Below are 23987 nucleotides of genomic sequence, written 5' to 3'. Positions count from 1 at the left end.
TTTGTCACCTAGAAGAACCATACCAAGATGTTAATCATCTGATACCTTGTTTGATTTAATGCAATTTATCGAGGGTAGCCACTTACCGAGGAGATGACTTTGGCTCTGCAGTGCGCATTCCTGCAGCCGCGCGCCAAACAAATTCATTCATTCATACATCTTCAACCGCTTGTCCCTGTCGGGGTCGTGGGGGGCTGGAGCCGAGCTGTTTTGAAATATAAAAGAATCTTGTGTCCCCGCCCCCTGGCCACCACGTTTAAAAGCGATAGCTTAGCATCACAAATCACCTGTACATTTATCGAGTGGTAGTTTTGCGATTGATGAATGCGTAATCATTCATGGATGGTGCCTTCAGACGCACATGAGTACAATCAATTGCTCCAACCACAATTTTTATTTTTTTTATACGTTTTAAGAATCCGTTTTGATCTGTTCTTAATATGTGACTGCTTATGCTTAATGACAGCTGCGGTTTGTTAATTATTTTCAGCCAGATTTTGCTGTGCTGCACCACAAATACACAGGGTGAAATTTGCGTACACGATCTCAGACCAGACGTGAGACTTGATCGTAGCTACCGCTCACGTCCAAATTGATAAATGCCGAAGTTTGCCAGGAAATGGTCGTACGCACGTTTTTCTGCCGTACGTTCGTTTGATAAATGAGGGCCAATGTGTCTAAATAGGGTTTCAGACAGACATACAGGCAGGTAAAACAAAATATGCTTAACTGCACAGTGCGTTGTTGAACCGGCATTCTTTTACCTGGGTTTGTCCTTGACATTACATACAGTTGGAACTTACCTGTACTGTACAAGTTTTATTTCATTTTCAGGTTTACACATATATACATGTGAGAGAAGTGCAGGTATGCTTTCTTTTCCTGATACATATAGAACCAAGCTTACTGTGCATGTTGAATGTGTGAAAAGACAGTGTGTTTGACTGATTCACAGACATTGAAACTAACCTTATTGGTGGAATCCTTGAAGCCACACTCTCCTTTATCGTACCACCACTTGTTTTTCATCTTGTCTAGGGTCCCTTGCTCATTCAGTTTCAATACGGCAAGGTTTACTGGCACTCTTTAATGGGAATAACATAAATAACATCATTATCAATGTTATCTTATGTTATTAGTGGGGCAGCAATTCTCACTCTGGTCTAGTGACCAAGTCAGAGCCAACTAATGTTTGTTATTTGCAGGAACATCATTCATCATGATACAGCATTAAAGCTTGGCTTTACAATATTTTTACCACATCACTTTCAATTTAAAGACCATGCTGAAATGTGTGATTGTTTGTTAATTTTGCAGGACTTTTAGAGAAAATATTTAAGGTGTCTAACAGGAGGACTGTGTAGACCTTTTAGTCTGTTATAATGGTGATCAATCAGATAAAGTTGTTAAAAATGAAGTCCTGCATTGTCAGAACCCCTCTGATTGGCCCTAGAGACAGAGAATGAGAGGCACTGCAGTGAAAACCTTCTCCACACCAGGGCCATGGATAAACAGAGATTGTCCAGGGTGTACAAACTCTTTTATCAACAGCCCTTTTCCTGCACTGTTGCTGCCATCTGGTATGAGGTCACCTGACCCTGACCTTGCCCCTGAAACTTGCCCATACCTTGACCTCAACCAAACAGAGTGCAACACATCTATGGAAGAAGCAGCACAGACTATAATGCTACCTGTTGGTGGTGCTTTTCAGCTACTGCTTAATCAAGTATCTATAGGTAACATCTATGAGTATCTCTGTATTCTTAGACTTTGAAAGACTACAGCTACAGAACATTGCTACCTTCACATGTGGCCTTATAACTGTGCTGCTTCTTTTACATTTTTTACACCTGATAACCCAGTGTTACCTTCATGTTTGAGTGTGTGTGTGTGTGTGTGTGTGTGTGTGTGTGTGTGTATTAACCTTGCTCTCCCCTCCTCCGCTGCCGCATTCTCCCTTGTCATACCACCACTTGTTTTTCAGTTTGTCCAGCAGCCCCTGCTCGTTCAACTTTAACACCGCCAGGTTCACAGCATTTCTACATGAACACAGTGGCTGTTAGCATTTCAGTTGTTGTAGGTGTCAGTCTTCCTGCTGCTATTCATGTTAGAAGCATGAACTCTTAATCCTTAGCATAAACATTATATAATATCTTTCTTTAGCAGCAAAGTATTAGATAGGTTTAGCTTAACCAAGTCTCAGCAGCTGAGTTCAATCTGCTGAACTATGGCCAAAAGAATGTTGAGTACTATGTCTAAGTCAGCATCACTGGATATGCAATTATATAACCAAAAAAGGTAGGGATGGCTTCTGTTGGTATATTGACTGATAAATTACAAATCTCTATCCAACCATGTCTCTCTCCTCACTCTTTGCTTTTAGCTTAATGTTGTTAATTTACTTGCTAAAAGGCTAAAATAGAAGTTGGATTTTGTCTGTGCTGTCTCCAAAACATTTTTGTTTTAAACTGTGTTCTCTTTAAAATGTGTTTTTGTAGCTGTGGCCCTTGGCTGTAGGGTTTTTAAGAAACATTACACTCCCCAAAATAATTGAGATCTTGACCAACCTAGGGGGTTAGATTACAACCTGTGTGATCATCTGACTGCTCCATTTGTAGGGATGTCACCATGTTCCAATGGGAGTTTTACTGTTAGAAACTGATGGAATGATTTTCCTTTAACTTAAAGTTAAGGTGTTGAGAGTTAAGTAAAGTTTGGGTTGAATTCAGCATGCAGGAGATGACAAGTTGAGGTTAGAGTTAAAATTGTTTTGGGTGAAGTTAAAGTGTAATTCCGGCACAAAATCACCCCATGGTGAAATATTAGTAAATTAACAAGCTTGCATATAAAAACGTTATTTTTTTAACTTAATTCTGTTTTCACTATGGGAATTTCCTTGGACGCTCCCTTCCCTTACAACTGTCTGTGACAAAGCAGTCAAACCCCATCCCCCCAAAGTGAATCTAGCACTCTTCCTATGACCAAACTATATTTAGCCGTCTCAGCTTGTCAAGGCTAGCTTGCATATCTGCTTCACAGATGACCTGTTAAGTAATATATGTCAGATTGTTCCCAGATTGCACTGAATACGAGTGAGATAAATAAACAGTTACTGGCTGATGGAGGTGAGCCTTCGGTCATTCACCTTCAACCTAACCGTTTCTAACCGTGAACCTGCCCTGTCAAATATGAATTTTTGTCACTTGTGACAGACAATAAAGTTTTTCTTATTTTATCTTACCTGGGCCTCTTCAGAGGATGCAGGCAGCACAGTAAGTGTGCTTTCTGAATGCTGTGACACTGCTATCAGCATACCAGGTACAAATTCATTGGCAAGGAGCCACAACAAGCAGCTGATTTGCATTTCCATTACCAGTTTAAAGGTGGAATTGGGCCAAAGAGTTTTACCCTTGTTGGACAATGGAGACCTGCTTTTTATGAGACCTGCTTTTTATGAACGTTGTGCTCTGTGGTTAATGACTTCATCTTGCATCCTGACCAACTGTCTTTTAGCCCTGCTTTGGAGAAGAAGAATAGCCCCCTCAGGAAACAGTAGGGAGACACATTTTTTTTCTAGTTACCCAGAAAACACATCCCTTGCACTCCTCAGGTTTGCAAAACTAACTTTGCTGCAGTGTCAAGGAGGCATTTGGGTGCCAGAACGCAACACAAAGTTCTCTGTTCTTGCGATTGATTTGATAACACTTGACACATGTTTTCCTATTCACACAGGACATTCCACAGGTTTGCTTACCAGGGCATAGCCTATGAGTATCAAACTATCCAATTTTGTCTTTCATGAGTCCCAAGGGTATTCAGCAAGTGTGTGGAGGCGGTGCTGGGTAGCATCATTAATACTGTGCTCTTGTGATCAGCTTAGGTGCATGGTAAAAAATAACATTGTAACACCTGAACTAATGATGTCTAAATGAAGCTTCATGAAGCATTAGTTATTTTGGTTGAGCCCACTAGATGGAACTCTTGGTTTAAAGAAAAAGGCACAATGAATGGTGATTCAGTGTGTATTCAACCCTTTGTTGAAAAGAGAGCACCATCTAGTGGACTGTCCAAATAAAGAAAATGCTTCTCAAAGCTTCAAGCCTCTGATTTTCTGAAATTTCTTTGGGGATCTTAAAGCTTCATTTGGACATCACTACACGGAACCGTCTTCTACACAACAGACACTCCATATGGCCAACGTGCAGCTCTATGCCTTCCCTTTCTCCCTGGCTTCAGGGTTTGTCACAAATACTGTCAGCCCCTTGGTGGCCAAGTATTTGGTAGCAGAAATAATCTAGATTCTGGCAGGACCTATGGCCTCAACCCACTCATTATGATCTTCTGTCCAGACACAGGAAAAAGTCTGTCAGCCTCACCCAGACTGCATAAATCTGGGCTTGATGTGTTAAATGAGGAATCAGAATGCTGGGGGCCTGCCACTGCTGGTCACTGATGCCACTCAGAATGCAAAGGCCTCATCTACTCACTCTCTCTTCGGCGGTAGGTGGTTGGTTGTTCCTTGATCCAAGCCCCAAAGAAAAGGAGACTGTGCTTTTGAGGTTGTAGCTATTTAACTTTGGAACTCTCTCCTACATGAGTTAAGATCTGTGGACACTGTGGAAACTTCAAAAAAGGGCTCAAGATCAATTTGCCAACACCGGCAGATCATTTGGAATATTAAAAATGTCACTCACTTACTCATCTTCAACCGTTTATCCGTGGTCAGGTCTATTAAAAATGTCCTCCATTTTATTGCCTTTTTTGTTTTTAAAAGATTACCTTTTTCAGTGTATAGGTGCCCCAAAATGGATCTTTCAGATTTTCACTCACCACCATTCTTCTCAGTGCAGGAACAGAGGCTAAACACTACCCTGTGTGGGCTCTTCAAGTGCATGTGCACTGGTGTAAATAGCCCCCTCAGGGTTTGAGTGCTAATTCCACCAAGGGAATGGCCACTTTATATTTGTGATTTGTGGCAAATGCACGTTTTACAGGCTTCCCTGACCAGCATGTTTTGAGGCTAAGAGAGAGCATATGCAGCCCAAGAGGTATATTTCTCCAATAGTAAAATACCCAATTGAGTTAGAAAAATAACTTTGGGTAAGCTAATGAAATCATTCCATATAAGACATCATCATTTCTGAGAATGATTGAATCATTTTAGTCTTCAAATAATTATTGATTGAATCATTTTTGTTAAACTTACACAAGAGCAGATCTAAGTCTATCTCTGTGCAACCAGCCCAGTGGTTTGCTTACATTTACTGATTAAATCTTGAAAAGGAGAAGATGCAATCCAGCAGGAAGAGTTTTTTACATAATCGTAGTGATGCAAAGGCAGGCTGAAAAGGCAATGAAATTGCTGCTAATAGGGTGTGTTATTTTTTTATCCTAGTGAATCAACCATTTTTCCAACTGCAAACCTTGTGTATTTTGTAGTGATTAATGCAGGGTAATGTTTTTATGACACAGTATAAAACACTCAATGTCATGTGGTGTTAAAATCTGACGAATAACTTGGCATGGCATGGGCTCAGTTCACCCCAGATTAAATTTGTAAATTCTGTATGTCACCAACTCATTTGTCATTGATTGAGTAGTTTACTATTACTTTATTTTTGTTTTAAAATTTCTAAATTTGAATATGATTTTCACATGCCAAAGGATTGTGAGTGTTTCTGAACTGAACCCGCCATTGACAATATATCAATAATCATCCACTTTGACTACAATAGCGGCAACAAGAGAAAAAAAAAACAATAAATGACAACAGTTAGATCATGCTAGGAGCAGATACGTGGGAAAAGTGGAGGATGAATGAATAATTTGACCAGCATTTAGACCTGAATCAAAAGATTTCCTCACTGAAAGTCATAGAAATAAAATAATCTGTCTCTGGTTCTACCATGCTATAGTACTACGACAGCAGTCATACAGGATATCTGTCAAAGGGTTAGTCTTAAAGCTTCATGAAGCGATATTGTTCAAATTGAGTCATTTAATGTGAAAGAGTTGCTGATCAGCAACTTCTTTAAACTTTGGATCCCAACCAGATGGCCTTGAATTCCCTTTGTTGAACAGAGAGCATCTAGTGGACTCAAAAAATAAAGAGAATGCTTCAAGAAGCTTTATTTGGACATTACTAGTGCATGAGCACCGAATAGCACCGCATATTAAGGTAACAGCATAATTGATTGTTCCTGTTTGAAAATCTGTGTAACATTCCAGCAGAGAAATACAGTACATGTTGCACTGAGGAGGCGAGGAAATAGGGGTCAATAGGGGCCCAGCAGATAACTACTGTCTCAGGGCATTAGTAAAGGGTGGACTGTGAGATGTTCAGGTTTAAGAAAATAGATTACATAGATACATTAGTCAATATACTGAAGTATATAAGACTAATAACTATGAGTAACTACTGCCCTTTGGTGTTCGGAAATCACTTAATGCAGCTTTAACTGCGAGTACAACAAATACAAGTAACTGCAATCATCACTGTAAACAATCTGCAGAAGAAAGTTAACTTTGAGAACTGACTGACAGAGACATCCACAAAGATACAGAAGAGAGACACAACCATACAATGTGCTAAAAGACACAACATTGAAAAAGATCTTGGTGACTAGCATGCAGCCCAAAACACACACACACACACACACACACACACACACACTCTCTCTCTCTCTCTCTCATGTGTTGTGGTTCAGTCTGTAAGACACATTTTTCATTCGCTTGTCTCTGTATTAGGTTAAGGTGGTGACCTTCTCTCGCATCCTTATGTGAGTGAACAGTGTGGGATTTGGAGCTCTTTCAATGTAGAGGGAAGGTGATGCTACAGCAGATGCTGCGATTGCATACAATTTAGACCTAAATATAAAAATTGATGACATTATTTAAATGTATGTTCATTCATACAAGATTTTTTACAAAGGGGAGTACAGTTCATCGGTTTACAAATACAAATTCAATGTTCTGAAATACAGAGCTAAAAAAAAAGTTATCCCTAAATGTATATGGTTTGGAAAGGAAGTTGTGCTTTAAACTTTGAAAACAACTGAAGGGTTTATATAATATTCACTTTTTTATCGGTATAGGTTTCTATGAAGAACTTCTAGATCAGACCATTTAAAACCAATAATTTAAAGTGACAACTCAAAAATATAAGGCTGGTGTTATTTTATGTTTTTCTTATTTTTAACAAATCCATAAAACACAAACAAAATCTAGTGATATGTTAGTCCATCTCTCAATAATTTCTAACTCCCCTACCCTGTCTGTGGTGCTTCAAGCCCATCACATCCTACTGAAGATGTAAATATTTAAATACGGCTCACAAATACAGTAGTTTCACTTTTATTGTATTGGGGTGGAGCAGAAATTCATTCAAGACAAATAAACCCAAAACTAATCTGGAGTACGCAAGCCCTGAAAGGTAGTGATGTCCAAATGAAGCTTCATGAAGCATTAGTTGTATTTGTTGAGCCCAATAGATGGACCTCTTGGTTTAAAGAAAAAGGCTAAATGAATAGTGATTCATGTGTTTTCAACCCTTTGTTGAACAGAGAGCTCCATTAAGTGGAAAATAAAGAAGATGCTTCATGAAACTTCATTTGGACATCACGACTAAAAGGTAAGGTGAAAATGTTTTTTTTCTGGGCATTATTGGCCAAAACCTAAGTATGCACAGTCTCATGTTTTACAGACATTTGTAGTTAACTGATGAACTTTTACTTCCCTTTGTATCGTACGTCAGGCACTTAATTTAGCACAGCATTTGCCCTCAAAACAGTCTAATTTAGCCTAAAAGTTTATCTCCTACGTAGGAGGCAAACTTAGGTTCTATTTAATCCTTTCTGACCGCCAGAGGCAGTGCTTAACAGTGAATATCTTCTGTCTCGCGCATGCGCAGGTCGAGAATTAATATTAACAAAGTTCCGGTGTAATCCACGAGATCACTTCCTTTTCATCTTCTTGCTTTGCAGGTTAACACTTGTTACTGCAGTATCATTAGCTTTAGCTATACATTCGGCTCATTGCTTATAGCCTTGTGATCTCTAGATCGGAGTTGCGTATTGTTCGCCCTCCAGAGGCTGCGACAAACTGTCCCTTTGTACAGGCTGTTCGGCTTTTTGCCGGGACGGAGGGATGCCCCGATCCTCGTTCGTCACTAACAAAGAAGAACAAACTACCTTCATCTGGTAAGGTCGATTGGTTTGTTATATTACGCTAGCAGGAGTTAACAAATGTTGAAACGGTATCAGTGAAGTGAGTGCCCTCGCTCCCCTCTCCTTGCCCGTATCATTGCTTTCTTACTTCATGGTGTTTTTCGCTAATGAAGCAAGCTAACCACCGTCACCATTTGGTAAGATCGATTGGTTTGTTATATTATGCTAGCAGGAGATGGGCAAATGTTGACACGGTATCAGTGAAGTGAGTGCTCCTGCTCCCCTCTCCCTGCCTGTATCGTTGTTTTCTTACTTCATGGTGTTTTTCGCTAATGAAGCAAGCTAACTACCGTCACCATTTGGTAAGATCGATTGGTTTGTTATATTATGCTAGCAGGAGTTAGCAAATGTTGATACGGTATCAGTGAATTGAGTGCTCTCGCTCCCCTCTCCTTGCCTGTATCGTTGTTTTGATGAATGAATAATGAATGAAGCAAGCTAATTTTTGTAACGTTACTTTGTTGTTACATGTCCTGTAGCAGCTAGCAGAGTGCTTTCGCTCAGGCTGCCCTGAAAGGACGCTAGAAAGAGCGCATGCTCGGTGCAAGCTTTTTATTGACAGCTGACATATCAGTGGAGGCGCTCCCTGCTCACGGTACCACTGTCCGTTTTTCTGTTGAAAGAGAACCAATGGTTGGCGAAGTGCCCTTGCTCAGGCTGCCCTAAGGGGGTACACTAGCAGGAGCGTGTGCTCGGTGCTGGCTTTGTATCGATTACTGCCATATTACCGAAGGGGTGTGTCCTTGCTCCCCTGTCACTATAGCAGGTAAAAAAATAAAAAATAAAATAAAATAAATAATAATTAAAAAAAAGAAATTGCTCTCCCCTCTTTTTGACATGTTAGGTGGAGAGATTATATCTCCACATTAGCCTGGGAACGCCTCGGGATCCCCCAGTTAGAGCTGGTTGAAGATGAGATGAGATGAGATGAATTTTGGCTAGAAGGCTGGGGCGAATTTTACCAAACATAATGGATTGTGACAAGAATGGGTTTATTGTAGGTAGACAGGGATTTCATAATGTGAGACGTGTGTTGGATAATCCTCATAATCGGGAAGAAAAAACAGATACTGCTTTGCTATCATTGGATGCCAAAAAAGGCCTTTGATAGAGTTGAGTGGCCCTATTTATTCAAAATACTAAAAAGATTTGGCTGTTGGGATCATTTCTGTCCGTGGGTTTAACTTTTATATAATGAACTATATGCTGAAAGAATAACAAATGGAGTAGTATCTAAATCATTTCAAATCAAACGGGGTGTAGACAGGGGTGTCCTTTGTCCCCCTTAGTATTTATTTTAGCAATTTAACCGTTGGTATGTCAGTGGGCCAACAGGAACACAGAATTGCTTTATTTGCTGATGATGTCATTCTTTTCCTGGAAAAACTGAAAAACTCTATTTCAGGCTTGTTAGATCTAATAAACACACTCGGAAGGATATTGGGATATAAAGTAAACAAAGACAAATCTTCATTAATGTTTCTTAACTCGGAAGAAAGAAATAATGCCGGAAACTCTTTCCAATCCAAAAAGGTAGATTGTTTTACATATTTGGAGATTAGGATAGTACCATGTATAAGAGACATTGTTGGGGCTAACTACAACCCCATGATAGACTCAATTACTTCCTCTGTGGATAGATGGAACTCCTTGCCTTTATCGCTTATTGCAAGAATTAATGTTCTTAAATTTAATATAATGCCCAAACTCCTGCATCTGTTTCAGAACATCCCATTGCCACCTCCTGTTAATTTATTCCCACTCTCTCAAAAAACTTTTAAGTTTTTTGTGGAACAATAAATGACCGAGACTACGTTTATCACTCTTGTACCTACCGTATGATCGAATACCAACCCACTTTGGTATTATTGGGCAGCTCAGCTGAGGACTATGATGCATCACTTTACAGATGCATACAGTCCCTTCAACCTTGGATGAATATTGAAAACTGCTCAGTTCCTCTCCCTCTCCCTACATATACTCAGCAAAAGTCAAAATGTTGAAAAAAAAGACAAAAAATCCTATACTCAGAAATATGATTATAATTTGGTATCAGGTCAAGAAGTATTTCGGTGAACCCTCCTCTCTGTCACGCTTTAGCCCAATATGGGGTAACCAGTTTTTCCCTCCAGGCAGAGAAGACCCTGGTTTTTAAGAAGTGGGCTGAGAGGTTTAAAAACAGTAGGGCATGTAATTTGAAGAGTTGATTACCAGGTATGATATTCCAATCCAAACATCACTTTAAATATTTGCAGGTGAGACATTTTATAAGATCTTCTCAAAACCAGTGTTTGTCGATCCCCCCGCTGTCCACTTTGAAAATTGAATTGAAAAAGATTGCTATGGAAAGGGAATTATCTCCAGACTATATAACATGTTAGCGGAGGGATCCCCTGAGTCTTCATTGAGGAAACTTGATGCCTGGAGGGAAGATTTACAGGAAGACTTGCCCTCAGAGGGCTAGGACGTGACACCAGAAAACCCTAGTAAGTATAACGATACTATCTCAGACCTGTGTATCAGGTGTGGAGAGAAGGGGACGTTCTTTCATTGGGTTTGGGAATGCAGTAAAGTCCAACAGTTTTGGCGGGAGATTAAACAAGACTATACAAGGTATAAAATTAGTTCTTGACCCTAAACTATTTATTCTAGGGTTATATCATGATAGAAAACACTTGTCTAGAAAAATAATCACGGCCCTGGATTTATGTTTACTGCTTGCAAAAAGAGTCATAGCACACTCATGGAGGAGTACCAGTAAACCGAAACTCATAAACTGGGTTAAGGAAATATCCACAACTTTACCTATGGAGAAGATATCTTACATTATAAAAGGAAAACTACCAATATTTCAAAACATTTGGGGTCATTTTATGGAATATATGGAGAGTGTGGATTCTTCAAAAAGAAGAATAATATAAGAGAGTGCTCTCGCCTGGCGTGACTGTACCGGCGCCTTTGCCGCAATGGACTCTCATGCCTGTAGTTCCTTGCCATGGAAGCTGCCGGTGCTTCCTCCAGGAAGACAGTTAGGTCTGACAAGCTGTCCTTGAAGGTGGATCTGCTGGCGACAAAGCTAGCTCCGATCCGCCTGCAGCTGGATCTCCAGTAGGCGGAGCCAGCGCCTGCTAGTGCTTTTTTCAGTTGCACTCCGGCCCCTGCCACCTTCACCATTCCTCCCTATGAGGAATATCTGAGGGAGTTGCACACATACTGGAGAGACTCTAAGATTAGATTGTGGACGTCATAGCCTCGGCATATGAGTTGTGCGGCCTCTCTTTACCATCTGGTGTGAAATGCCACTCTACTAGGAGTATTTCGACATCATTGGCTGCCATGAGAGGTCATATGTGCTGCGGCCTTGTGGGCATCACCAAGCGAGTTCACCAGATATTACAATGTGAATGTGGCTACCCCCCATCAATTGGACGTGGTTCTCCGACAGACTCCTTCCAGCTCATCCGTATAGGTGGGTATCCGGGATTCCTCGTGACTCTGTTGGTATGAGTCATCCAGTGTTAAGCACTGCCTCTGGCGGTCAGTAAGGATGAAATAGAACGAAAGTTACGAATGTAACTACGGTTCTATGAATCCTGGATGACCGGCAGAAATCCAGCTCACTCAGAATCTTGTGAACCGCAAGAATATTCTGTATGAAGTGAAGATCGTGGATGACACCGGAACTTATACCCGAGCCGGGGGTCATCCGAGGTCACATGTGACTTTGTTGATATTAATACTCGACCTGCGCATGCGAAAGACAGAAGATATTCAGTGTTAAGCACTGCCTCTGGTGGTCTTCCAGGATTCATAGAATCGTAGTTACATTCGTAACTTTCGTTTTGGTCAACAATAAAAATCATTATAACTTGTATTTCTCAACCAATTTTCAGTCGTTTGTTTGTTACAAATGCCAAACTTGTGTGTATTAGGGGTGTAATGATTAACCTACTCCATCGCTCAGAAAGTTTTCCTTAACTGGGTAAATATATCGATATTAAATCGATTTGTATTGTAAATAATGTACTGTATCGATAATAATAGCTTGCACATTGTATTGAAGCACCAGACTTTGCATTGATGTATTTGATAACTTTTAATAGTAAATAAATATCTGATTAGATTAACTCTCCATCAGTGGCTCTCTAAACGACGCTGCTGGTATGACTGCAGGATGCTTTACTAGCAACACTTCATCTGCGAGGGGATAAGTAAGATAAATCACTCCCTGTGTGGAGACGCCTTATTCCTTCCAGTGGTCCACATGGCACCTTAATATTCATAGTCACATTCAAATTATTAAGCCATGTGGACCCAACTGAGTGTACAAAAATGTGCTTACTAATATAAAGTTAGACTTCAAACAGCGGATTAAAATATAGGTTTTCAAAGAGCATTGAAAAGAGTAAAGAACTTGTTAAATGTTGAACTACCTTGTATGTTAACTGAATTAGCAGGTCCTGAAGTTGCACTTGTTTTTGCCATTAATCATTGTTTATATCCATAATTATTTTACCCCTGATTCCTTTACAAGAAAAACTTCCAGGAATCCTCACCTGCACTGTCAAGTATCCAGGTATTATTATTATTTTCCCTAAAACTTTTTGGCAAAAAAAGTTATTGTAACGATTTCAAATCATTGGTTTGTATTATAACGTATCGTTCTAGAAGAGCCAAATATCGTCTTTGAATTGTATCAGAACCGTGGGAAATTATAGGCATTGTATATTTTTGAAAACGTACCGTTACATCCTTAGTATTTATGATCCAGGATACCTGATTAAATTAAAGATACAAGTTTTCAAATCAAAATACCTTATCATGTGTAGATAGTATCAGTCCTAAATACATAATATATTTGAAATGGGAGAGTTAATAAAAAAAACCTTCAACTTCATTAATAGTAAAGCATTTTTGTACCAGACTGTAAATATGTTTATTTCTGGTGTAAAAGATTTTCTTTGGGTTTTTTTGGAGCCAGTCTCAAGTGGCCATTGGAATGCTGAGAGACAGCAACACCAAAACATAGAATCACTGGGTTTGAACTGGAAGGAAACAGGACGTTTTGACAGATTTAGATACTTTTATATAATCTTATTTGCATAAAATATCTTCTTCTATAATATTAAAATATGTCTAAAAGTTATTTTGGAAGGACACACAGCAGAAAACACACACACACCCACACACCCACAATACAACAACAATCCCTTGATCCAGGTCTTAAAGAGCCAGCTCATCAATTGTTGAAAATCCTGCAACCAAATTCCCCTTACTTATAAGGGAGAATAATATGATGGACAGGGATAAAGCAGTAGATGGCTGAGAATATTTTTCATTGGTCATTGTATCATGTTTTACAAACAGACAATACGTAATACTAACTTTATCTCAAAACAATACATCCTTAGATTTTTTTTGGATTAAGTATTTCTTTAAGACCTGAAATTTAAAGTTTTAATAGCCGTCCCCCAGTTGTCACGGCAACCACCACTAGCCATCGGTCAGAGGTGGTAACCATGGTAAAAATACAAACCACTGAGATGGTGTCATCAGGGTAGGTGGATTATTATAACAACGAGTAAGCCGCCATGCCCCATTCATCACACTCACATACTGCCACACCCAACTGGCATCAAGGCTTGGGACCAGACTATATTTCTCCCCAGGGGTGTTTATTTTCCTGAGCAGGGCTGCATATGAATACAGCCACAGCTAACACACTAGCTAAAATCATCTGTATATTATAGCAGGTGGTCAGCAAGTGTATTATATTTATTACTGTGAATTCTTCAGAGCACTGAGTGAGGGAAATTATTATAAGTTGACTTTTAAAAGTTTCTCTTTTAAAGTTCTAAGTGCAGGGAAATGAGCAGTAAATGGGGAGAGGGACAGTTACTAGGCAGCAGGTTAGTAGCGTGAATGGTACATGGCAGTTCAGGTTGGCTAGCATTGTTATATTGATCCACCCACCTTAATGGGGATCCTTTGGGCGTAGCGATGCCGTAGCCTTTGGAGTCCAGGTTTCCTCCTACTTTCATAGTGTCGCAAGGTTTCCTCTGCTCGATGTACTCATTCATGGTGGACTCCAGCAAGTAGGCGTACTTCCCTTTGGACTTCCTGACACGCAGGACGCCCTCCGACGTTTTCTTGACAAAGACGGAAGGCTCTGCTGATTTCATGTACTGCCACATTTTGTCAAATAAGGCGATTTTAGAGCGCTAAAAAGAGAGACACAGATGAGATACTATAACTTAGTTTGTCAAACTTGGGTACACTGTACACTTTATGTACACTGTAATAACACTGAGCACAGAGTACTTAGAAACATAAAGTTCTAGTCTTCGGACAACTCAAGGCGCTTTTACACTACTAGTCACATTAACTCGTTCACACGGACATTTCTAGTCAGTGCGTTTACATGCACATCCGTAACCCGAAAATGGTCTTTCCCCAGTTAAGGGAATAATCGTATCAATGAAGTTCCCCATGTATACATGAGAGGGGGTTGAATGGAAAAATGATGGATGTAACTCGACCTCCGGTACATTAGGTGGCGCTCTGCCAACATACAGCTGGTCGGAATGCAGACTTTTGGACAAATTTACAACCAAAATCTTCTTGGTAGTGATGTTACTTGCCAATGGTCGCGTGTGGGGAGGCAGAGTTATAACCCCGGCGCATGCGCAGACACGAAACCCAATAATACTCTGGGTGAGCTGTTTACATGCACAAATAATCAAACCACTGAAGTATGAGGTATGAGAACGAGGTATGAGAACGAGGTATGAGAACTCCGATTTCACCCATGTTTACTTGGTGTTTGAGAAACCAGAGTATGACCTTAACCTGAATATAAGAAGGTTTTTAAACTGTGTGTAAACGCACTGACTGATGAGCAGAGGCTACCTGCCCACCTACCACCACCAAATGCTGACCAGTGGAAAAGTGTAAACCTTTCACCATCGCAACCCCGTACATTTTTGTGCAATTGTGTTATTTTGTTGTCTTCTATTAGTATGACCCTGGAGATGTCCTTACCCTAAAGAACTCCTTGGTGGATCCAGAGTCCAGGGTTCCATATGCTATTTCTGTCTGTTTAGCCAGGTCTTCAGCACTCTCAATGGGAGACACCATCCTCTCCACAGTCAGGAAGGCAGCCAGGTTGGCAGTGTATGATGAGATGATGATCAGAGTGAAAAACCACCACACACCTCCCACTATACGACCTGACAGAGACCTGCACACACACACACACACACACACATACGCTGGCTGTGAGGAGCTCGAGTACCTTTTCAGTAAATTGTTAGAGGTGGCATCCATCCGCCCTGGACACAGCACCTTTACACTTTTTGCACTTTTAAACATTTGCTGGCTTTTTATGTATATACAAATTCGGCTAGAAAATCCATTCAAACTTTAAAATGTTCCTTCTCTCTTCATTATACATTATGAATATTATGCAACAAACATGTTACGATGGACTTATACTTTAGACTTTATTGTCACCAAGGGGAAATTCTTTTTCACTTCACAGTACATTTATGGACAGCATGCCAACAGATATTTACAGATGGTCAAGCACTACAAGATAACAAATATAATGACAGAGTGGGACTGGAGTGTTTTTTGTCTTTTTTTGTTTAGAATAGAATAGAATAGAATAGAATTACTTTAATGATCCCAGATTGGGAAATTATTTTGTAACAGCAGTAGTGGGTCAGCAAATAAAACACTTTGTGCAGAACATAAATAGAATCCAATATATACATATATTCTGGAGAAGGTGCTCCGCCGTCTGACCAGTGTGAGTTGGAGAGGGTGGAGAGGATTATCCATGATGGATAACAGTTTTTTCAGTGACCTCCTCTCTACCACAGCCTCCAGAGTGTCCTGTTTGATCAGGAAGGCTGGCTCTGTGATTGGCTGCAGATTGTTGAGTCTGTTGGTGTCGCTGGCTCCAATGCTGCTTCCCCAACAAACCACAGCAAAGAAAAATACACTGGCCACCATGGATCTCCAACATCTTGCTGCACACGTTGAAGGATCTCAGCTTTCTCAGGAAGTAAAGTATGCTCATCCCCTTCTTGTAAACAGCTTCAGTGTTAGATCTCCAGTCCAGTCTGTGGTTGATGGTAACACCCAGGTACTTGTAATCCTCCACCGCCTCCACATCCTTTCCCAGAATGCACAGAGGTTAGAAAGCCGTCTTCCTCTTCTTCCTGAAATCTATCACCATCTCTCTGGTCTTGCTGATGTTCAGCCGCAGGTGATTCTGTCCAGTCCACTTCACAAAGTTGTCTACCAGTGCCCTGTACTCCTCCTCCTGTCCCTCACTTTTACACCCAACAACAGCCGGCTGTTAGGGCTGCTACAGCTGCAGGCACCAGGCTTTTGCCATTACAAGCCCTCTTCACACCAGAGGCCTCAATTGTAAAGCTTGCTGCGCACAAAATCCTTGCATAGACAGGCAGAAATGTGAAGTAAAGAATGTGCGGTGGCAAACCTTGGTAATTATGGAAAAAATATTTGTGGAGCCAACTGTCACCTGTGAGTAGAGCCCTCGCAAAGTTTTTCCAACTTGGAAATCAGAGACAATCGATAGAAACACGATGAAATAAAGCTGAGTCAACAGAAAAACACACACATTAACTCCAAAATAATTGGCAGCAAATGTATTTAGGTCCGTGTATCTTTTGGTCATTCGATTTTCAATTCACAAACGGATATTAAAAAACCAAAAATTAGTGGTTATTTGATTTTCGTTTTAAAATACTTAAATCAAAATTAAATTACAAGGCGTATCATTTGATCTACGTTTTCTAGTTATAACAAAAATTTCAATCACAAGAAGACAAAACCGAAAAAACAACTTTTTTTTCATATTCTCAGACTGTAAGTTGCCATTTCCACAGTAAGAGCACCTATGAGGAAGGTGCTGTGTTAGAGAGGGATTTATACTTCTTATTCATAAGAAGATATTTTAACTTCTGACAACACATTGTTAAGGTCCTGACTGTTGGTAGTTGTAATTGGTTTTGTTCAAAAGTACCTATTAGGTGTGTTTCCACTATGGTCGACTACCTGAATGAGGCGGGTCTATCTCACATAAAACACCCCTAATTTGCATGTGAGTCGCTCAGCAGGCCGCTTGACAGAGTAGAAAATGGCCCTGTCGGAGAGCAGGGCCTCTTTTGTCCCCTGAGATATACCCGATTGCTGATTGGATAACGCTGAGCGGGATGTGACGTGCAAAGCAGGATGTGAGGTAGTACTCATGCCACAACAACTCATCATTCAACATTATTTAAGCTGATGAAGTAATACCAAGCACATATTTATCAAGAATATGGAGCAGCAAAAATCAAAGAGCAGAGTTATCGACCGACGAAGAGGTTCGAGCCATGTTGGTTTGCTCTGCTCCTTCCATCTTGGCGTCTCTTCCTTATTGTTCACGGCACGAGCTATAAAACTGATCGGCTGATCGAGTCTCTTAAAGCCCTCTCTGACCTTTTTTTGTAATTGTAACACTGCAAGTGAACGGCCATTTGAGAGATCGGCCCTGAAACTTTCCGGGCAACCACTTTATAGGGCAAGTGGGAACACGACTATTGTTGTTGAAACGGTAGCATTTTGTTGTTGCCATAGCTACGGTAAACATTCAGGTAACGTTAGAGACAGAGTACCATTATTGAATGGATAAAATACAGAAAGACAATAGGGCAGTAGGATTTTATCGATTCTGCGATATAAATCAATATTTTGTTTACACTGAAAGTATCGATTTTTTTGGCCGCAGTTTAAGTCCTCCTGGCACTCTGCTCGCTGCCCATGTCCTCCCCCGTTCGCTTTGCAGGAAGAGCTATTAGGTCTGCCAGCCGCTATGTCGCTGTAGAGCATTTCTAGCTGTGTAACCAGCAGAGATGGGGACTTGAGATTTGAGACGTGTGCACAATCTTTTTATATATGTGCTTTTTGGAACATTAACATCAGGAGCAGAAAGTCATTCTCTGCCACAGAGATGAGTGAGCGGCCACACTTCTCAGATGACATGGAGAGCACATCTGCTGCTGCTGCTGCTGTCGCCCAGTCTGCTGCTGCAGTTACATTACCATTTGTCATATTGTTTGGCTTAAAAACTTCAGGCACTGCCGAAACAAATGAATCACAGAATGCAACGTCCGTGTTAAGCTCAGCTGTTAGCTTTGCTCTGCCGTTACTGCCACCATCTGCTGGCAAAGGCTGTTAAACCGATTATTGTTGAGCAGATAACGTTAATGTTACTGCGTTATTAGCTTTAACCATTACACTGCGTTACACATCTCTTTTTTCAGAGACAGACAGCAGCACGACTGACAACGTTTCTGACTTAATTAATGAGCAGCCAATATAAAATACATGACAATAATACAATTAAAATATATCAAATAACAAGTAAGATCAAGCAAAATCATGAATATATCTTGCCGAATATTTACAGCCAGATGTGTCTGCCCCCAAGTTATTATCAAATGTTTTAAAATCCTCCAATGAGAGCAGGACCTGGAGTTTCAGATGTGTCTGTAATTAGTTCAGGTAATGGAAGCAGCGGACTTTCTTTATTTACTCTAGATTATAAGGTGTCATTAGTTGGGACTTTGTGTAATTACACAATATGGATGCACTCCAACTCTATTTTATTATTTATTAAAACCATTAGGACCTGCTACTTCCCTCAGAGACTTGAGACTTGACTCTGACTTCCCTCAGAGACTCGAGACTTGACTTGGACTTGCAACCATCTCTGCTGTCCAGTTAGAGCCATATATTGTGTAATTGATTCTTTCAGTTTTTTATTAATTCAATCCCAGTCAATTGAACACTCACAAGATGTCACCAAAATCACTGTCCCTTTAAAATCTTTGAAGTGTATCGTATCGAATCTTATCAAATCGGATTGTATAGTTGGCTGAATATCGTGATATATATTGTATCATGAGCTGAATATCGTGTATCCTATCGTGAGATTATTGTATCGCTACAGCCCTAAACGACAACCCATAATCTGGCATTTCTGAACAAAACCTACTACAAATAGCAATAGTCAGACCTGTAACCAACCAGCAGCTCCCAGTGTTTACAGCGAGGATATCAAGGTGTCCGAGTAGGGCCAAGATTAGCACACGGCTAATTCATCGGTGTCAGCATCTTTTTGAAAGTCTACTGTAAACACAAAGCTAAATTGAACCGTTAAACAATATATGGTTACAAAAGTAGAAAGTCTGTCTTTAGACTATTAAAAACTGTCCGACTGGTGACACAAATCCGTTACATAGTACTGTTCTAAGATATGCAAGCAATCTAATGTAAATAAATACATTTAACACAACCATAAAGACACACTACTATAATAGCAAATGTAATGCTAAGGTGACATTTACCCACACAGGTAAAATAATATCAGGATGTGGTGGCTAATTTACATTTCTCTAACATTAACAAAATAACACATCTGTTACAGTTCTTAGCAGGTCTGACTATTGCTATTGTAGTGGGTTTTGTTCAGAAATGCCAGATTTCATGGCTTATTGTTGTTTGGAAGATTATAGCTAAGCTAATACAGGCTAAGGCAACGATACAGCTTCTGTGGACTTATATCTAAGTTAATTATGGCTCTTAGTAGATCAATAAAGTATTATTGGTTGTCGTTCTGTATTTTATACATATTATGATCACACTCTGTCACTAACGTTACCTGAATGTTTACCATAGATATGGCAACAACAACAAGCTAGCGTTTCAACAACAATAAGCCATAAAGATAGAATTCTGCACTTTTAACAAAATACAATTACAACTACCAACAGTCATACCCCTCAGGACCTTAAAGATGTGTTGTCACAAGTTCAAATATCAAATAAGAAGCATAAATCCATCTACATCCTCAGGTGCTTCTACTGTGGAAATGGCAACTTCCGGTTGATTAAAAAAACAGCTTTTTTGTTTTTTGTCTTCTAGTGATTTAAATTTTTGTTATCATAACTAGAAAATGGAAATCAAATAAAACGCCATGTAATTCAATTTTGATTTTCGTATTTTAAAACGAAAATCACTCATTTTTTGTTTTTTAATATCCGTTTGTGAAATGAAAATCGAATGACCAAAAGATACAGGGACCTACTTCACACCTTATAAAGCCTAGTTGTAGTTGTAGATAGGCTATATTAATATAGGACTATACTGTGGGCATGCAGTTCAGTTGCAATTTGAATTAATTAGCAAGTCTATATGTTGTGAAAACGTTCTGTGCAGAAAATTATTATTATTTATTATTTAACATAATTCATCCCCGGATACAGAAAAAACCTTCACCCAGCCATCATTGCAACTCTAGATGCAGAAAAGGCGTTTGACAGGGTGGGGTGGCCCTTTCTCTTCACATCCTTAAACCACTTTGGGTTTTGGCCCCTACTTTACAAACTGGATTAAGACACTATATAACTGATCAGCATCAGTAATCACCAACATAATAATATCCCAATCATTCCAGTTAAACAGAGGTACTAGGCAAGGATGCCCATTATCACCATTACTCTTTGCACTTTTCATTGAACCACTAGCTACAGCCATAAGACAGAATGACAGTATTTCAGGTACAAAAAACAATTCACACCACCACAAAATCAGTCTTTACGCCGATTACATCTTACTCTATCTAACCAATCCATCAACATCCATTCTGTCAGTCCACAATCTGATCAACAGCTACAGCAGGGTTTCTGGCTATGCCATCAATTGGTTTAAGTCAGAGATTCTGCCACTTTGACTGGGATTCTCGGGTTGGGGACCTACCCTACAACCGTACAACTCAAACAAGTAAGTACCTTGGAATCGATATTTCAACTAATCAAAATTATATATTCAAACTCAATTTTACCCCACTGCTACAAAGCATCAAAGAAGACTTGAACAGATGGAACAAACTCCCACTCCCCTTAAACGGCCGCATATTTACTGTCAAAATGAAAATTCTTCCAAAAACCAACTACCTATTTGCCTTGACCCCTGTAAACCCATCCCTTGGCTGGTTGTCCTCTCTGAATGCAATTGTCAATAAATTTTATTGGAAAGAAAAGAAACCCAGGATTAAATTAACCACTCTTCAAAAACCTATACACCAAATTTCTACTACTACTCTCTTTACCACTAGCTTCAATATATCCACCACTGGGCAAACAACCATAACCCTGCCTGGTTCTACTCAACCACTGTCAGTTCCAATACTTACAGTTGAAAGAGAACATAAAAAAGACAATTGACTTTAGAAACTTCAACAACCTCGACCCCCCTTACTATCAAAACTACATTAATTACTTTCTCACCATGACACCACCATATCTATACCAGCACATAAATGGACTTCATACTTAGAAATAGAACACAACAAGATAGACTGACAAACCATATGTAACAATACATTCTCCATGTTACTCGACTCTAAGACTCAACTCATTCAATGCAAAATCATACACAGGGTACACATCACCAGTCAAAAAATGCACTATATGGGTTTCACGGATAGCAACACCTGCACATACTGCCCCTCCACAATAGACAACCACATCCACGCATTCCGGCTCTGCCCACTCGTCAGCCGGTTTTGGTCGGAGGTCATGAGAAAGCTGTCAGAGCTCCTCAACCTCAGCATCCCTTTCTCTCCCTCCATCGCTCCTTTAGTCGAGCTCTCCTCTCTCACTGTACCACAACATCTCCAAACTTTCATTCTCATAGCACTCACTGTAGCAAGGAAAACAATTTTACTCAACTACAAAGACAGATCAAAACTCGCATCCCAGAATTGGCTCAACCTATTAACCGACCATGCAAATCTGAAACAGCTTACATGATCAATAAGAGACAATATGATGGCTTTCAATAAAACCTGGTCTCCTTTTCTGCAATACATCCGGAGTTGACCCCCCCAGAGACAAGACATTCTAAATATACACATGAAAACATGAAAAGGATTAAATAATAAATTACGGCTTCTTGCTTATCTTTTCTGTGTTCCCCTCTATTCTCCCGTCTTCATTTTCTCATTCTCTTTTTCATTTAAAATTTATTTAACTGTGTTTTTTTTTCCTTTTCCGTTTTCTTGCTTTTGCTGAGCATCTATTATTATATTGTTTGTATAATGAGTATTGTTGCAAATATGTTTGTTCTGTCTATTTTGTTCTCTTGTTTTGTAAATTATTGTTTTGTTACAAATAATAATAATAATAATAATAAAAGAAAAAGTTCTGTGCAAAGTTATGGCCTACAATTATGAATAGAAAAGGTACATTTTATTACATACAAAATGTCTGGCCTGCCGTGGTGTGCTAAAGTTGTTCCTGGTGAACGTGATTAATGATGCCGTCACCTACACTGGGCAAGACAGTGACTGCCATGGATGTGGCGAACATCATTACAAGGAGATGGGTTTGCACCTGAAGGCAGCAGAAAAGCTTTTCCCAGGTGCAAAAACCACCTCTTTGTTTGGTTTTCTTTTCGGTTGATTTTTTATGTATTTTTGTCTCTTTTAACTCTGAACTTTTAAGCACAGCTGTTTTGTCAAAGCAGAATACAAGATGATAGACCAGAGGTGCACATGCTCGTAGCTCGCTGTTTGACCAGAGTGGTTCTCTCACCCTTATATATGTTAGTCATAGTTGACAAATTATTAGAAAAGCCTTTCAATACAGTGTCAAATGGAACTTGATCCAGAACTATCACCTCAGAAACTCTGACAGTGTCACCAGCCACTGTGAAGCACAATTATGTTTAACAGAATATACAAGAAATGCTAGTGATGTCCAAATGACGCTTCATGAAGCATTAGTTGTATTTGTTGAGCCCACAACATGGAGCTCTTGGTTTAAAGAAAAAGGCTCAATGAATAGTGATTCAGTGTTTTCAACCATTTGTTGAACAGAGAGCTCCATCTAGTGGACTCAGAAAATAAAGACAATGGTTTATGAAGCTACAGTTGGACATCACTAAGAAATGCATTACTTCACATTAAAGGAATATGAAGAGTTGTTTAACTGCCGTACCAACCTTGGTGAGATGTCACAACCCTGCCGCATGAAAGCACCCAAAGAGAACCAGAGGGAGTTAAAGATGCCAAACTCATTGTTGGATTCGGTTGTCAGTGGCAGCGCTCCGTCTTCTGGCTCCTCTAGCGTCCACTCATAGGGGCTGAATCTGGATACCTACAAGATAATACTATTATTTATTTCTTTGATTTTCCCTGTTGCACTGTACAGTTGTTGATTTTCATACACAAGAATGCACACGAGCAAAAGCAAAAGCTAAATTAAAGCTGCAAGCAGCATTGAAGATTTCTCCCCACATTTGAGATTGATCTGTTGAATTCTCTGGAAGTTGTGAAAAACACCATACCTGTCACCATACCAATTTAGCGTCACATTAAAGGGATGATTATACAAAGAAAATATTAAATTAATCTGATAATCTCTGTAGGAGGAGTTTGAAAAAGTTTGCATAAAACACATGAAAGCCGCACAAACTTCAAGATGGCTGACTTCCTGTTGGAATGAGCTAATGAAAGGTAGTGGGAAATATGTCTGAAATGATTAAAGCTATGTGGGTACCAAATTTTGTGAATATGAGAGCAACTCTGTTTCAACTAAGGCCTTCCAGGCGCTAGGGGCGCCATGGAGCCATCTAAACACACATGGACCAAATTGCTGTATATTTTCACGATGTTTAAGGGTT

General features: G+C 39.8%; 1 protein-coding gene across 3 annotated transcripts in view; it reads right to left on the bottom strand.

The window, feature by feature from the left end:
- Positions 1-23987, bottom strand: part of LOC310964331 (glutamate receptor 2-like) — a gene marked incomplete at its 3' end in the record, with an annotated part of 216023 nt that overhangs the window by 36230 nt on the left and 155806 nt on the right. For 2 of the 3 annotated variants that reach the window (XM_083937417.1, XM_083937415.1), the window contains exons 14-17: positions 23307-23461; positions 15267-15465; positions 14199-14446; positions 1925-2039 (exon numbers count right to left, since the gene is read on the bottom strand). In XM_083937417.1, coding sequence (XP_083793543.1) covers positions 1925-2039; positions 14199-14446; positions 15267-15465; positions 23307-23461 — 717 coding nt within the window. Of the gene's footprint in view, positions 1-969; positions 1085-1924; positions 2040-14198; positions 14447-15266; positions 15466-23306; positions 23462-23987 lie in introns of all 3 variants that reach the window. The other variant, XM_083937416.1, reaches the window with a different exon arrangement.

Source organism: Echiichthys vipera (assembly GCF_963691815.1).
Source record: "Echiichthys vipera genome assembly, chromosome: 2".
NCBI lineage: Eukaryota > Metazoa > Chordata > Actinopteri > Perciformes > Trachinidae > Echiichthys > Echiichthys vipera.
Note: the sequence above shows the minus strand (reverse complement) of the source record. Positions and strands in the feature narration are given on the sequence as shown.